The sequence below is a fragment of the Antechinus flavipes genome, chromosome 5, assembly GCF_016432865.1.
Source record: "Antechinus flavipes isolate AdamAnt ecotype Samford, QLD, Australia chromosome 5, AdamAnt_v2, whole genome shotgun sequence".
In the NCBI taxonomy this organism is placed as follows: Eukaryota; Metazoa; Chordata; class Mammalia; order Dasyuromorphia; family Dasyuridae; genus Antechinus; species Antechinus flavipes.
The window spans coordinates 52,495,164-52,512,884 of NC_067402.1; the positions used below are offsets into that span (position 1 = coordinate 52,495,164).

General features: G+C 36.0%; 1 protein-coding gene across 3 annotated transcripts in view; it reads right to left on the minus strand.

Annotated features, from left to right (window-relative positions):
* Positions 1 to 529: 529 nt before the first annotated feature.
* Positions 530 to 17,721, minus strand: part of RSU1 (Ras suppressor protein 1) — a 221,653-nt gene continuing 204,461 nt past the window's right edge. For 2 of the 3 annotated variants that reach the window (XM_051961301.1, XM_051961300.1), the window contains one exon: positions 530 to 1,155. In XM_051961301.1, the coding sequence (XP_051817261.1) occupies positions 1,053 to 1,155 (103 nt within the window). In that variant the 3' untranslated portion in view covers positions 530 to 1,052. The remainder of the gene's footprint in view (positions 1,156 to 17,721) is intronic. The other variant, XR_007947648.1, reaches the window with a different exon arrangement.

Sequence of the window (17,721 nt, forward strand, 5' to 3'; positions counted from 1 at the left end):
TTTGATTATGCAAACAATGCATGTTTTTTGTTGATAGGGAATGAAGTCGCCAGTCACAGCAAAGTCTGATGACTTCACAAACACAGCTCCTGCCTTGGAGAGTGGCAGCAAACCAGCAGGTCCACAGAACCCCTCCTCTGGCACTGAGGCTTTAGAAGGCAACTCTAACACAGGGAGTTTTGAGCAATGACAAAATGTGTTCTTTTCTACCAGTCACTGGCAGAGGCTCCCATTTCTTCAGATAAGAAAGTTGCTTTCCAAAATCGTTTGGCAGAATCTCCTAGAGACTTGTTTTTTTCTGGTTCTTCCTAATTTAGAAAGTCTTTCAAAAAAAAAAAATGACATCAATGTGAGAAAAAACTAAGTCTGATTTAATTTCTTTTTTTTTTTTTTCATGCAAGACTTTGGAGTCTATCTTCTACAACCACTAAAATATCATGATAATGCTTTAGGGAAAAAAAAATCAGTAAACAAAAATGTGTATTCCCCGAGATCCCATTATTCTGAGTTCTATTAAAGAAGCAACATGTGTTACGAATAAAAGATTTTATTAAAATCATTTATAAGTAAAATGAACATAATAACTTGGTGGTTCAAGGACACAGATGAAAGCACAAAGGGGGTATATATGTATGAGTTAATAGAATAAAAGCTATTATACATGTGTTAATGTATACATAAATAGAAGAATGAGCAGTGTTAAGCTAGAGCAAATGGCTACATGATTTTAATTTTTCTTGACAATATGGAACTTCATGATTCTTATTAAATGATTTTAAACTGGAGCCTTCTTTGGAATCTGTGGTCAAAATAGATCTTGGCTTCCTTCATTTGGCACTTCTAATAAGACACACAGAAACAGGTATCTGCAAAAATCCAGCATCTTTCAGAAGGACTAAAATACCAAGGGAATGAGAGTAGAGGTTAGAGAATTAGAAACAAAAAGCATGAAGTGTGTGTGTGTATGTGTGTGTGTGTGAGAGAGAGAGAGAGAGAGAGAGAGAGAGAGAGAGAGAGAGAGAGAGAGAGAGGCACCAGTTCACACCAAATCCTTATTTGTTCTTGGCTGTCAGAGGTTTCCGGCTGATCTTCTTTGATTTGTCATTATTCTTCTTGGGAGGCTCTGGGTTTGCCTGCATGTGTCTGCCATAGAGGCTGCAGAAAAGACAGAAATACAAAAATATGAGATGTAGTCTATTCAAATAAAACAAGCTTCCATTGATAGTGCTTTAAACAATATATCAATCTCCAGAAATACTTAAGTTACCCAGCCAAAGAAAAGTAGGAGAGGTCACTTTTATTTTCTCTAGGTCAGTGTTTTTTGAAACACACACACACACACACACACACACACACACTCTCTCTCTCTCTCTCTCTCTCTCTCTCTCTCTCTCTCTCACATCCTCTGAAGCATCTGGATCTTATTCAGGAGTGAGACTCCTACAATAGGGGAAGAGAACAGCAAATAAGGAATTCTTTTTTTTCTTATGCAGACTGCTGAGCAGTTTAATAGGGAATCAAGCTCCAAGGGCTGTGAGTGTTTAAGTCGACAATGACAAAAATTGGGTTGAACTGGAGAGATAGAGTGTGCATTTAGAGAAAAGTGAGCATCCTACCTAACCAGAAAGCCCAGGGGCTCGATAATGTGACAGAGAGCAATGGTGTCAGAGGCGGCTCCTGCTGTTCCCTCATGATTGATGGTGCTGGGAGAGCTACCAACACATCAATGGCACATTAATAAGGACCACTGATTAAATGTTGACAAAGTATCCTACAATTAAGGTGGATGGCATTCACAGCAAGACTAAGCCACTTCCGTGGCTGGGAGGATTTAACTGAACACCAGATAGTAATTAATAGATAATTTATGAGTAATCCTGATTAAACTAAATTAAAAGCCGGCCTAAAATAAATACACCTCCAACTTAATTTGTTATTGACATAAGCTGCCTTTTGGAGAAGGGCTCCACGGGTCCCCCAGTACCTCCATGGGAAAGGCGCGCCATAGTCTCCTTGCTGAATTTCAGCTGTACTAACACACGTCTGTTGACATAAATGCCGGCTCCCCGCATAAGTTGTCCCCGATAGGATTGTCCTCTCGGGTACATTTGATTCCTCTGTCCTAGCACTCTGCCAGGATGAACTTCTGGCCACACGTGGAACAGAAATGTTTATTGATTTATTCATTTATTCACTCATTTATTTATTCATTCATTTACTTGTTTGTTTGGTTAGGTTAATGCCCTCGGTGCCTCTTTCCCCTGCTAGTCCTTGCAAACAGCTGTGGCTAACGGTTTTAACACTGCTTCAGAGGCCTTTTGTGCTTGGGATACCTTCCCTATTCATCTCTGCCTACTGGAATCTCCAGTTTCTTTCAAAATTCGGATGGACTTCCACCTGCTTCCTGAAGTCTCTCCGGGTACCCCACTCCAGTAGCTAATGCTTTCCCTGCCTTCTTTCCCCCAATTACCTTCTATCTCCTTTGTACAAACTCAGGGGTACATGCTGTTTCAATAGAACGCCAACTTCACTAAGTCAGGGGCTGATTCACTTTTGTCTTAGCACCCACAAGCCCCAGCAAGATGCCAGGCTCCAAATTTTTATGGATTGATTGACTGGAGTAATGAATTTGCATATTATTCAATTGGAAAGTCAGGATCTGAATGTTATTTAAAGCATATTAAAGCATAAAAAGCTCAATAATAAGTTCAGGTTAAGTCTAAAATGGTCTGCTCTTAGTATTGTTTTTCATCAGGAAGTATCAGAGCATTCTGTCCACATTAATAGTTCTTTGAGACAAATGAGAATCAACTTTTCTTTGAAGACTCAACAAGAGTTAAATGAACTATCCAATACTTTCAGAGTGAGTCACCAAAAAAGCTCCAAAACACTGACTCAGTCCTCTGTTCTAGCAATTGGATCTTATTAGCTGTGGAGGAAATCGAGGTGGGCTCTTTGGAGCAAACCTCTCTGCGCCCAGCCCTGGGACCTGGCCCAATGCACCTATGCTCAGAATGTTTAGCCAAAGAGAATTTCTGCTAGTGGTACTCCAGCCATCCTGAAAAATCTAGGGACAGATAAGCCTCTGCTCCTGGATTTCAGCTTGTCTTTCCGTGGTTTGGGGGATGGGGAGGGGAAGAACTGAATTTCTGAATTCAGAAGTAATTGATACTGGAAGGGAGACAGCATTTTAGGTAACATCTCAGAGCAAAAACACCCTCTTGTAAGGAAATAAAGAGACAAGTCACCTGCCCATCAAACCTTCCTTGTATTGGATCCTCAGCACTGAGTCAGTGTTTCTGACTACTCACATGTGATAGGTGTTGTTCATGCATGAAGACTAGAAATGGAAGCCTGGATGACTCAGGCAAACCAGGCTGACCTAGCACATTCCACTTTGCATAACAGGATTTAGAGCTGGGGCCGACTAGAGCAATCAGAATCACTGACTCAAGAGTGGCAGGGCCCCCAGAGGCCAACCTGCTTAATCCACATCTGACTGCCCTCCAACTTCCTGAACAAATGGTTATCCAGCCTTACTTTAGACCTCTGTAAGGGAATATATTCCACTTTTGGCTAGCTGTAATCTTTAAGGGTTTTTTTTTTTTTTTTAAACCTTTTCTCAAGCCTCAATTTGCCTCTCTGAAATTTCACCTACTGTTCTTAATTCTACTGTCTAGGGTCAAAGAGAACAGGTTTAATCTTTCTGGCTGACCCTGAGCAAGTCACTTAATCCCCTGCTTGCCTCAGTTTCCTCATCTGTAAAATGGGGATAATGCTATCACCTACCACACCCAAGGTTTTTGTGAGGTTTGAATAAGATGATTATAACTGTAAAACATTTACTCTACTGCTTGGCACAAAGTAAGCATTGTATAAGTGCTAGTTATTATTATTATTATTATTATTATTATTATTATTATTACCAAGACTACTACTAAATGACAACTCTTTAAATATTTAAAAATAACTATCACCACCACCACCACCACCCCTCTCCAAGCCATTTCTTTGTCAGGCTTGAAAATCTTTAGTTTCCTAAAAGGATTTTTCTGATTCTGAGATCATTCTCCTATGTTGATTATCAATGTCCTTCCTGAAATGTGGCATCTAGAAATGAACAAATAAATATACAGCAGGGCTCTAAACACAGCAGATGGCAGAATGAAGAGCACCATTACTTTCCCAGTTCTGGATGCCGTGTGTCTACAAGGTCACCTAAAATTTTGTAGGGGGACCAGACTGTGTTTTAATGGGAGGGGACAAGCTCCCTTTACAAATGTAGATCTCATCACCTGTTCTATTACTTCTAGTCTCAGAGGATACAATGAGGGAGTCAGAACATAATACTGTCTACCCTGACAGCCAGATATTTTTCTCACAGACTATCTGTTATTTATCTATCGTTCCTTCTCTGACTTTTGTGCTTGTAGAGCTGAGTTTTTGCACCCAATTGTAAGACTAAAACCTTTATCCCTATCACCTTTCAATGCTTAGGTTTGACCCAACATTCTGGGCCACCATTAACTTTGAAATGGGATTTCATCAGTCAGCTAGATGGCCAACTAGGTTTTGATTCATTTGGAAATAGGAGAAACAAGAAGCAGCCCAGGGCTCCAACCTAGGATTTGGAGACAAATCTTGGAAACATTCCATTGGAGATCATCCTCTAAGATGGTATTAAATGATTAAAGTCAATTCTTGAGGGCAATTCATTCAACTGGTTCTGATCTTCCCTAACTCCTTCTATTGGCTAGCCCACACCCTTCCATCTTGTCTATGAGAGCAGCAAGAGAGAGACTGGCAGATACTTGGCTGACATCTATGTCCACAGCAGTCTAGTAGCTTGAGTGGGGAGAGGGAGAGGAGAAGCCTGCCTCCAATCCCCAGACTTCTCCTTTTCTTGAGAAAGCAGCTGCCTTTTCCTAACCTTTCTTTATTTCTGTTTTTCCAGCTATTTCAAAGATCATGATGAATGACTCTGAAATCACACTTGCCATTTTTTTCAGTACAATGGGAGGTATAGCTTCTCTGGGCCAATGAGTTAAAGTCATCAAGAATGGCTAAAGCTCATTTTCCTTGGCAAAGAAAAGAGATTTAAGATGTTCTGTTTTCTCTTTTGTTAGTTATCACTGCTCATCCACACTGGGACAGCTAAAGAGATAAGATATATCTATTTATAGATCTATATCTACCTAATAGATATTTATAGCTATTTCTCTTTTTATCTCTTTTTTGATTTTCCCTTAGATACCTTTATCTCTTCTTTGATCTCTTTTTTCCTTTATATAGTTAAAAACTCCAACAATGCTATTTTTCTTTATCCTTTGATTTCTGTAATAATTTCAGCTCATTTGGAATTTTAGCACTCCTGATAAGATTTTTACAGGACTATTCCATGCTTTTATATTCATCTTTCATTAAATGCTATTGGTTGAATTTTCTATTTTTCTTTTTTTATTCATAATTTTTAAATTGGTTGACAAATTTCCTAAGTACCAACACTGTTTCCTTCAGACAACTCACTCCACTTTTTCCCTCCTCAGAATTATTTCTTTGAATCTACAGAATTTTAATTTTTGTCTGTGCCGACAAAGAGGCTTAGTGATAAAATGATGAGTACATAGCGGGACATTAATATGGGAAGGGTGTGAACCAACATTTTCGGGATACAGGCCCGATAGCTTATTTAGCTGACCTTAGCTTCTCAAACCTACACATCTCACCTGATTTCCCTTTAGGACATTAATCTACAGGATTCTTCTAATAGTTTCCTATTATTCCTTTGAAATATGCTCTCCAAGAAAATGTAGCATGCATGCCTGACTATGAGTTTTTTCTTCTTCTTTATCACAAATTATGATATGGAACAGACAATCCCATCCCTTACTTCTCATCATCTCTACTTTAGCAAACAATTCTTTCTTACTAACTGGTAAGGATCCAATTGAAAATAATAGTTCCCTTTATTGATTCCTCTAACTTTTGAAGAATGTATGCTGGGAAACAGATGATCTACTTTTTATCAGAAAGTGAGCCCTGGATCATATCACTCAATGCTCTTATCTTTAAAATCTTCTGGATTTCTCATTTCACTTTCTATTTTCCAACACACACACACACACACACACACACACACACACACACACACACACACACACACACACACTCCTGACTCACCTTTTCTCCCATGACATAAAAACATCTTTATCCCCAAAGCTCACTCCAAGTTCTTCCCAGGACACCTATTTTAAGGAGGAAGCCCAGGCTCACAGCATCTCCATTCCTACCAGACTGCATGTTCTACCTTTTCTCTACCTTGAAGATTATCTTCATCCTCCCATTTTCTTCCTATCCTTGAGAATCATTTCTAGTGGGAACCAACCCTCCTTTAGAATATAAGTGCTCCTTGAAGGCAAGGACTTTCTTACTTTGCTTTTGTTTGTATTTCCAACATTTATCATTTTTAGTAAATGCTTCCCTTCTCCTCCTTTCTCTCCCTCTCTCTTCTTTTCTCCTCCTCTCTCCCTCTTTCCTCTCCTTTCTCCTCTTCTCTCTCTTTTTCTCTTCTCTCCTCTCATTTGCCAAGCACTACCACCCAGAAAATTATCTCTTAAAACAGGATCACAAAAGAGATTGGAGCAAAAAGGAAGCAGTTACGCAAAAACAACCAACACATCAACAATATTTGACAGTATGTATACTATTTCATATCCATAGCTTTTCTACCTCTACATAGAAGGGGAGAAGCATCCATGTTTACATTTTCTCAGCTCTTTTCTAGAGTCTTTTCTATAAGTTACTCTCTATAACTATAGACTGTGTGTATGTGTGTACACACACGTGAAAGAGTTCTTTTCTCAGTTCCCCTGCCCTTTTTTTTACATACAGAGCCCTGATGCTCAGTGGGGTTACATGATGTACCCAAATAGGATTTCTCTAACTAGGAAGGCACAGCTGGATTTAAACTCAGGCCCTCTGGGTTTGCATTTGGTACTTATACTTTCTCCATTTGGCCAAGAACAGTACAAGATGGAATCCTGCATTTTTCCCTGGGCCCTCCATTAGCTCAAAGACTCCTTTAGGCATATACGTGCTGAGACGCCTGTGTGCAGAAGACAGAGCACACTAAGGGTTCTGGGTCATCATGGGGTGCCAGAAGCCAGTCACTGCTCAGTCTCAGACAGTTTCGAGGCTCTTGCGCCTGAGATCCTTAGACGCTTTCTTCTCTCTGCTGAAAAGTGAGTTTTGTGAAGGTAATTGGTTGGGAGGTAATCCTGACTGGGGAGGGGGAGAAGAGTCCTCTCCAGGGACAGTGAAAGGATCATTTAATCTCAGCAGCCAGATAACAGACTTCTGCAGCTGAAGAACATTTCAAAGGAGAGACTTGTCCGGAAGCTCTCAACCTGCAGAAACAAGTGAGAGAGCTCAGGGCTCGCCTGGACACTATGTCTGGAGATCAGGAGCTTTAAGGCAGAGAAGGAGTGACAAGGGTCAAGGGTACGGGGAAAGGGGGTATCCATCTGAGGATCCCCCCCAATCAGGACCACAGAAAAATCATAATAAAAAGTTATTTATCCTCTCTCTGTTCCTCAAAGCTAAGTAACTTGGAGCAGATCTATATAGTGGAGGCACTAACATACCGTCTGCTTTTAAATAGAACCTTTCAAGTACCTAATGCTTAAAACTAGAGGAGGGCAAGTTCAAGGCTGACATGTCAAATACACAGTAACTTTGCAAAGAAAAAAACATTATCTCCAACTAGCACAATAGACATGATTTCCTACATTATGGTATGCAGTGACTATCATCAAAATTCTGGATCTCTTGTAAGGTGATCTATATTCAGTAGAAACTTAATAAAAATTATTTTATTAAATCAAATGCAAATGAAATGTAATAAAGGGCTTGTAACATCTAGAAAAAGATTTAGTTCAAACAGCTGAACATTTATTAAGTGTCAAATAAGAGACTGTTATAGAGAACAGAGAAAGAATACTAGGTTAGGAATCAAAAATGCTCCTGCTATGTGCAAGATACTGTTCTTCACACCACATTAAAAAGACAAAAAAAATGACACAGTCCTTGTCTGAAAATAAATAATGTGAAGACATATAAATAATTTCAGAATAGATACAAGTTATACAAAGCATTTTGAAGAGGGAGACAATGTTAACAACTGAGCATCAGGAAAGGAACATGAAGGGAAACCTATATGGTAGGAGATGGAAACTAGGGATTTTAGGGGTGGAGATGAGAAAGGAATTCATTTTAGATACAAACAAAAGCAGGTAGGTGGGAGATGAGATAATATAATAGTCCATGGAATGGGAAGAATATGGGACATAACATGAAATACAAATGGAAAAGGCAGGTGAGATCAGACTACAGAGGACTTTAAATGTTATTTTTTTATTTTAGAAGCAACAGGAGTTCACGAAAAATTGTGAGTCCCTCTTATTTCTTGACCTCTCTACATAATTTGGAGCTATTGAACATTGTTCCTGAAACCTTTTCCCATCTTGACTTTTTAAGTGTCTTCCTTTCTGTTGCTTCTTTCTAATGCATTTATTTCTCTTGGCTCCTTCTAAAAGCTCACAGAGTCCTGCATTTCTTGGACCATCGCACCTGAGCACATGTGGATTTCTAGCTTCTCCAATTTGGTTATGGATTACAGTTCTGTCTCCTTGATAAGATTATAAGTTTTTAGGGGCCCAAGACCACTGCATCTATTTCTCTGATTTCTCCTATAGCATTTGGCACATTGCTAACTTCAGAGGAATCAATGCTTGGAATTACAAAGCTAAAAATTATTTGGTCCAATCACCTCCATAGACAGATAATTGAATCTCACAGCAATTAAATTATTTGCAAAGTTAGGCAATAACTCAACTAAAGCCTCCTGCCCCTTAATTGCCACTACTATTTCCATTGTAGCTCATCTTGTTTCTACATGCTAGCTAGGTATATGAAATTATCTATTTGTTATATAATCAGATTATGAGTGTCTAGGATGGTAAGTTAAGAGAGAGGCACAGTAACTAATTAACCCTACCCTCAATCTCTATATCTCCCAAAGAAAAATGCCTAAAAGTAACTGGTTGCACTAATTCCCTTTATCATTACCATAGAGATACTTTAAGTTTCAGGTAGAATATTAAATGAAATTCTCCAAAGTCAATTCAGTGAATAATATGAGACCTAGACTACAAATATATAATTTCAAATCCATGTAATTATCTCATAACAACAGTTGGAATTATATAAATAAAGAATTGTTGAGTATTTTTTTTTTTTTAAGAAAAGTAGTTATAGGGGCAGCTAGGTGGCGCAGTGGATAGAGCACCAGCCCTGAATTCAGGAGGACCTGAGTTCAAATCTGATCTCAGACACTGTCTAGCTGTGTGACCCTGGGCAAGTCACTTAATCCCAATTGCCTCAGCAAAAAAAAATAAAAAATAAAAAATAAATAAATAAAAATTAAAATTAAAATTAAAATTAAAAAAAAAAAGAAAAGAAAAGTAGTTATATTTCTCTTAGGAGTTGCCTTATTATGTCAACAGGCAATAATTTCTTGAGATCTCATTCATGAGACAGTCCTGAACTCAATGATGACTCACAGTATCTTTCTTTCTTTCTCTCTCTCTCTCTTACACACACACACACACACACACACACACACACACACACACACAATCACTTTGTTTTTTAAAAAGGCTGTACAAGTAACTACATGAATCTACATCCATATAGCATCTAATCTCATGTGAAGATGTAGCTAAAGATATGAAACTCCCCTCCCCACTTATACTGTTTTTAATTTTTATATTTGACTTATCTACATATACTGGTCCCTATTAGAATGTAAGTTTTTAGAGTTTATCTATTTTTAGCACTTAGCAAATAGGAGCTTCTTACTACATGTTATCTGAATTAAATTCAATTGAAACTTGAGATTCACAGAAGAATGGTAGCTATATATATTTATCATGTCTATTTTAACTTTCTTCCCTTTACACATTAATATTCTTCTTATGATGATAATTCTAATAGATGTGACTGTTATTCAGTGAAGGTCACTTATTTGCTTAGATGATCTGACATTGCCAAAACCGTAAATTCAGAACCACAGAATGTACAATCTGGAAAAGACCTTAGAGATCATCTAGAAACACATGGAGAAATGAACCCCCAGTACACTTTCTTCCTCACTATCTTCCCCACTAGAGAGGAGAAATGAGAGGTCTGAAACAGCCAAACTCATTGTATCATGCAAGAAAGATGCTCATTAAACTTCATCATCCTGTCTACTTTAATGATGCCTTTACTTAATAAAAATTCCCTGAGCAGTTGCAAGGATATTAGGCAAGGTCTTTGGTTATGTATCAGGGGTCCAAGCTGTCACTGGCAAGCATGCAGTTCAGGAGGTATACTCCCTGGGGAAGGAGCAAACACAGCCTCCATGTAATAAATGCAGAGAGAATCAATATCTGCGACTTGCTACATTACTTAAGCATTTAAGAAAATAGGTGATCTCTTTAAATTACACTGGAAAGTGCTAAATGCTGCAAGTTCTATAATAAGCTGGAACTGGGGGGTAAGGAATAGGAACAGTTACCATTTACCAGTACAGTCCTCCAAGTTAATAGAAAATAACTTGAAAAAATGAATTTTATAAAAAGGATAACATAATTCTTTCACAAACCTTTGTTATCTAAAGGATAATAGGCTAAAAAAAATGCTTGTCCTCAAGTCCAAGCCTTGAACTGTGATGAACTGTGAATAACTCCAGATTTTCAATGTTTAATTCATCCAACAATGGGGCACACCAGTTTCCCACTGGCACAAGCAATGCTCTCCAAAGCTCCAAGGACCCAGGAGCTCATCCAAGTGGGTGTGGTCCACAATGATAGAGATCATTACTCATCCATTCCCACCTAGATGCTCACTTGGAAACTCCCATCATAAAGCTTCCAGAGATGGTCCCCCTAGTATGTTGTGGACCACTGGTCTCCTTATATTGTGTGGATGCTAAGAAAGCACAAAGGTATCCGCTGCTATCCCTCATTCTTGCTTTATACTCGGCAGTTCATCATTTTATTTTATTTTATTTTATTTTTTTTTGGTCACGTTTTTCTTGGATGACCTTTTCACTTAATCTCTCATTTGCAACTTGGGGCAATCTATATATAACAACAATACCTGTCGCCTGGCTTTGAGGCAAATTTCTGCTTCCGTATTGTCAGGGGCTGTTTTAACTGAGAGGCCCAAGGCCAAGTACAGCAATTCTAACTTCACTTCTGAGCACCCCGACTTCCAGATGGTACACTCCTAAGGCTGCCCTACCTTGTTACACTTCAAGTACACTGACCCAGGATCAATCTATAGTGGAGTTGCAAGTTCTGGGTATTAAAAATACTATAGTTAAGGGAAAAAACAAATTATTCATCATAGGGGATGCATAACAAGTTTGCATGTGATCACAGCACTTCCAGAATACCATACTTGGAATTTATAGAAAGTTAGAAAAATACGCCATGTTTGACACGGTTTAGAATTTGGTATCCAGCTTCTATGAAATCCATTCTTAAAAGTGTCCATGTTGCTGAATTTCAGCAAAAGGAATCTCGCTTTCAAAACCCAGGGGTAAGTTTCCAGGAGTCACTCCCATCTTTTGAATAGCATTCCTACATGCTCGTACACCACTAGTTTATGAGAGGCATTAAAATGAAATGGAAACAGTGCTGGAATGGATCAGAAGATTTGGATTCAAATCACAGCTCTATGGTTGCTAGGGGTGTGACCTCAGGAAAGTCACAACCTCTCAAGTTTTTCAGTTTTCTCAGCTATAAAATGAAGGAACTAGATTAGATGATCTCCACAGTCCTTTTTAGCTCTCACATTCTGTGAATTCTGGTATGAAATTTCTAGTAATGTCAAAATTAACTAAAGAAACAACTGACCTTTACTGAATTTCAATTACATCTGTTACCATTCCATGCACAATAGGATTATTTCTAGAGTATGGGATTAGGGCTACAAAGACAAAAATGAAAAAGATCATTTTTGTCTTTGTAGTCCCCTCAAGGAGTTTACACTTTACTGGGAGGAGGGTATATAATATCAATCAATCACACAATGAACACTGACTATTTACTAAGCACTATACTTGGTGCTGGAGGTACAAAGATAAAAATGATTTACAATTTTTTTAACTCAATGATTTTACATTTTTGTCAAATGTATATACACATAAAATATAATTTGAGGTACAAAAAGGAATTTAAAAATTTGAGGGATGAGGGGGGTTTTGTGTATGTATTGTTGAGCTAAGCCTTTTATTGTTAAATCTTTTATTTTTTCCAATGACATAAAAACAATTTTTAATAATTCATTTAAGAATATTTTTGAGTTCCAAATTCTCTCCCTTTCTTTCTCCCTTCTGTCCTCATAGAGAAGGCAAGCAATTTGATAACTTTATACCTTTTATGCTTTATGTTATACAAAAATATATCCATATTAGTCAAATGGTGAAACAAAAACAAACCCCTCCAAAATCAAGAAAAATATTTTTAAAAATTATCCTTCAATCTGCATTCTGACTCTACGAATTCTTTCTCTGGAGGGAGATACCATTTTTTAAAAATTATAAGTCCTTTGGAATTGTCTCACATCACTGTATTACTATGAATAGCTAAGTCATTTATGGTTGATTACTGAACAGTACTGCTGTTATTGTATACAAAGTTCTTCTGGTTCTGTTCACTTCACTTTTCGAAGTTTTTCTGAAAGCATCCTGCTCATGATTTCTTATAACACAAGAGTATTCCACTATAGTCATATGCCAAGTAATGGAAATCCTCTCAATTTCCAATTCCTTGCCACTACAAAAGAGCTACTATGAATATTTTTGAACATATATGTCCTTGTAAAAAATCTCTTTGAGATACAGCTCTAATAACAGTTTTGAATGAATTAAAAGGTATAGTTTTATAGCCCTCTGGAAGATTTTGAGAGGAGTAAGGAGAAAGTAAGAATAGGAATCAGGGACAGTCCATAGACATCAAATGAAGGATTTTAATACTGAGTTCAAAGAATAATTAGACAATCTAGTTAAGTTTAGCTAAAATAGATTTCAAAAAGGGAAGAATAAATTGAAACATGGAAAGAAGCCTTACAGAGAGCTTTAAGTGCCATGCTGAATCATATTTTCTCCTAGAACCAAGTGAGAGTTCAGTGAAGACTCAGAGCAGGGGACATGGTCAAATTTTGGCCTTAAGAGGATTGCCTTCATACCCATGTGAGAGATAAAGTGAAAAAAAGAGAGGAGTCAGTAGTATATTACAGAAACAGGTGAGAAGGGTGAAGGCCTGAACTAGCAGAGAAGAGGACAAAAGTCAGAGATATTGTGGAGGTAGAATGGATAATACTTGGTAAATGACTGGCTATGGGAAGAGAGGGAGAAGAATGGCTATTGGTGAGATCTGTCCTACATATATAAAACCACACAGAATTGATTCTGTTTCAGTTATCTACATGTACTCTATGTATCCCCTTAGCAGGAGAGCAATCAGTATTGGATTGGATTCAAGTTATTAAGGGCTTACTATTTTCAAGGCATTGTGCTAGGTGCTGATAATAACAACAACTGCCCTTTCTATAGTGCTTTAAAGATTTACAAAGCATTTATCTCATTGATGCAGTCCCACAATCCTATGAAGGACACTGTACAGGTATTATTATGGCTGTGGGACTGATGAGAAAAATCAGTCAGTTAACCAACTTGTTCATGATCACTCAGATATACTGAAAATGGGAAATGCCTTTCTAGGAATTTCCTCCATATTTGGAAAAATTGCTATCTATGAAGAAGTAGCCCCCAGTACTCTGCTGAATCTGAAATAAAGACAGAAAAGGGTCACCATTCCTGCAGTTTTATTAGCAAGGAATTTGTTCTTTTTAAAGCGCGCGCGCGCGTGTGTGTGTGTATGTGTGTATGTGCTCTGTTAAGTCTATATGGATGATTAAGAAGTGATGGATAGCAGTGGCATTAATTCACCTAATCATATGGTAGGCAGTTGAGGGATTCCAACATCCAAGCAAGAAGAAGGCTCTTAAAGATACTTTTTTTTTTTTTTTTTTTTTTTTGTGAGGGAAAAGGAGCAAATTTAAAAAAAAAATAAAAAGAATCATGAAGTAGAAAACCATCAAACACGAACACTTCCATACATAAAGAGCAGAAAATATACTGTACATGAATCTACAAATCTATTATCTATAACTTATTCCTTATAATATAAATTTAAAAAAAATTCTTAAAATATAAATAAAAAATATAAAATATAAATAAAATAAATTTAAAAAATTAATTCTGCATCAGTTCATACAAGTGTTTTTAGATTTCTATTATTTCATCCCTTTTGTCTTTTTTATGGGACAATGATACTGAATGATATCCACATTCTGTAATTTATTCCCAGTTCTTTGCTACAATAAAAAATAATTTACAAATACATTACTACCCATAAGTCCTTTGTTCTCTGAGATATTTGCTTAGTAGTGGTATTATTCCATCAGAGGATAAGCAGGAGAGTACAATTCCACAATTTCCAGGTATGTTATAAATTCACAACTCCACTAACAGCAGTATAGTGTGCCTGTACTTCCACAACCCATCCAATAACTATCATTTTTCTTTTTTGGCAATCTAGTAAGCATGAAGTAGAAACTCAGAGATGATTTAATTTGCATTTTTCTTTTTAGTAATTTGGAGCAATGACTCTTATTCCTATATATTTGTTTCAATTCTCTATATCTCTTGCATATAATCCTTTTATTAGAGAAATGTGCTTTAAAAATTCCAATCCTCTTTTTTCTGTCTCTCCTCCTCTTTTCTCCCATTCCCTCCCTTCTAATTTTAATCACATTTCTTTTGATTTCATATATGAGTTTTGTTTTTGAAGTTTTATATAATCAAAATTGTCCATTTTATCTCATGTGATTCTTTCTATCCCTTGTTTGGTCAGGATCGCTTCTCTTATTCATAATTGCAAAAGATATTTCCTTCCACTTATATGTATCCAGAATGAAATGAGCAGAACCAAAAGAATAATTTGTATTATAACATCAACACTGTAAAAACAAATACTTTTGAAAGACATAAGGACTCTGCTTAAGCCAGTGTTCGATAATGATTCCTGAGGATCAATGATGAAGGATGCTATCCACATTCTGACAGAGAGGTAATGGATTAATATGCAGAATGAAACATTCATTTTTTGACATGGTCAATATGAAGATTCATTCATTTTGACAGGGGTTATATATCTTTTTCTTTTTTTTCCCCCAGTGGGCCAGAGAAGGATATGAAAGAAAAAAAAAAGTTTGATAATAAAGAAAAAAAAGTTAATTAAAAATTGCTTCCATTATCTCTAATCTCTTTATCATACAATCTTACATATCTAGTTCATCATCTATTTGGAGGCTATTATGAAATCAAATATGAAGTGCTGATCCAAATTTATTTTATCTCAGACTGTTTTCCAATTTTCTCAGTAGTTTTTGTAGAGCAGTGAGTCATTACCCTCAGTACTGGAATCCTTGGGTTTATTAAATATTATGCTATTATGTTAAATTGCTTTTGGTTTATCTATTTCACTGATCAATAAAAAAATTCTATTTTTTTTTTTAGCTAATTCCAAATTGCTTTGACAACTAATGCTTTGTAGTATAGTCTGAAATGGGGGTATTTCTAAGCCTCCTCATTCCTACTCTTCTTCCTCATATTGTAAATTAATGTAGATACTCATTAGATTGTCATTTTCATATTAGCATCTCCCAATCATGAAATGTTAATTTTTCTCCAATTATTTAAGACTTTATTTCTGGAAAGAGTGTGTTGGAGTTGTATTAATATAATTCCTATATGTCTTGGTAAGTGGTTTCCCAGACAGTTTTAATAGTTGTAGTAATTTAGAATGGGATTTATTTTCCTCTCTATTGGGTTTGATTGGTAAGGTACAGAAAGGTAGATGATTTGTGTGTATTTATTTTGTATCCTAGAATTTTAGTGAAATTATTTCTTTTATTTTTTTTTTCTTTAGTTGAATCTCTGGAGTACTCTAAATAAATCATCCTGACATCTTCAAAAAATTATAATTTTGTTTCTTTCTTGAATATATTTATTCATTTAATATCTTTTTTCTTGTCTTAAGATATAGATAGAATTTCCGGAACTGCAAAAATGGTCATAGTGAATAGAGTAGATCTCAAAGGTATGAATATCTGGGCTCAATTTCTACCTTTGTGTGACCCCAGGAAGTAATTTAATCTCTCTGTCCTAAAGCCAAGTTTCTAGCTTTAAATTGCAGAGAAGATGTCAAAGTACTTTGGTAGATTAAGGATTCCCATTATCCCTCATTTTTATATTAAAGATTCCCATTATTCCTCATTTTAATGGAAGGGTTATTGTCCTCCATTTTGGTGATGGCTAGTATTTATCTAAAACCAAGAGTACTTTAATTAAAGACAACTATTTATTCTTATAATTTGTTTTTTTTTTAACATTAAAAGCCATGATACTTTGTCAAAAGGTTTTTCTTTGATAATATAATCATAAAATTTATAGTTTTTGTTATTCAAATGGCCTCATGCTAATTGTTTGCTAATGAGCTAACCTGTTATTCCTCATATAATTCTTATGAGTTCAGAAAGTATAATGCTTTGCTGTAACCTCTGCTAATATTTTGTCCCACATTTTTTGCATTCACCTTAATTACAAATATTGGTCTACAGTTTTCATTTTCTGAAAAAATATATATATGTATTTGCTACATGGATTCATTCTTTTTCCAACTGGGGTTGAATGGAAGGAAAGGGAGAATAGGAATATGATAGGGAGGAAAAAAAAAAAGAACAAAGGATCATTGAAGAATCTCTTAAAAATATGTAGAAAAGAACAAATTGTTAAATTGATAGTTATTAAATTTATTAGAGATTTGACATTTTTTAAAGCTGCAACCCAATTCATTGAAATGTTCTTTCTTTTGCCAATGAATGTTTAGATACATCCAATTTAAGATGTTTCATTGTTCTTAATCTTCTTCACTGAAATAATATATGGCTTCTATTTGTTCTTTGACCAACTAGTTCATCAAGAATAGGTTAGTTTCCATTTAAACTAGGATTTTTTCCTTAGGAGATTTTACTGATTATAATTTATTTTATATCATCTATTATACTATTATTATATCATTATATACTATTTACTGGCAACAGTAAAGTATATGTTTACTATTTCTTCTTTTATCCATTTTGAAAAGATTCCCCCCTACCCCTCCATATTAGCCATTTTTGTAAATGTGAAATGCACAGCTAGAAATACGCAGTTTTCTTTCTTTTCCTATTCAACAATAATAGAGAGCTATCCTATCAAACTTTTAAAATTCTATTCTGGTTCATAACTTGTTTATAAAGTTTTTTCTCTGAAAAGGGGTATAAAAGTCTTTAATTCTTATGAGTTTTGCCATTTCTTTTTCTTTAAGTATCTTGGTGTTACATCATTTGGTACATGTATAATGAGTATTGTTACTGCTTTCTTATCTATGCATCTTTAAGCATACTGTAGTTTTCATGCTTATCTCTTTTAATCATGTCAATTTTTCCCTTTTTCCTTTTTTGAGATTATGATCACTACCATTACTAGCTGTGAGATCCAGGACA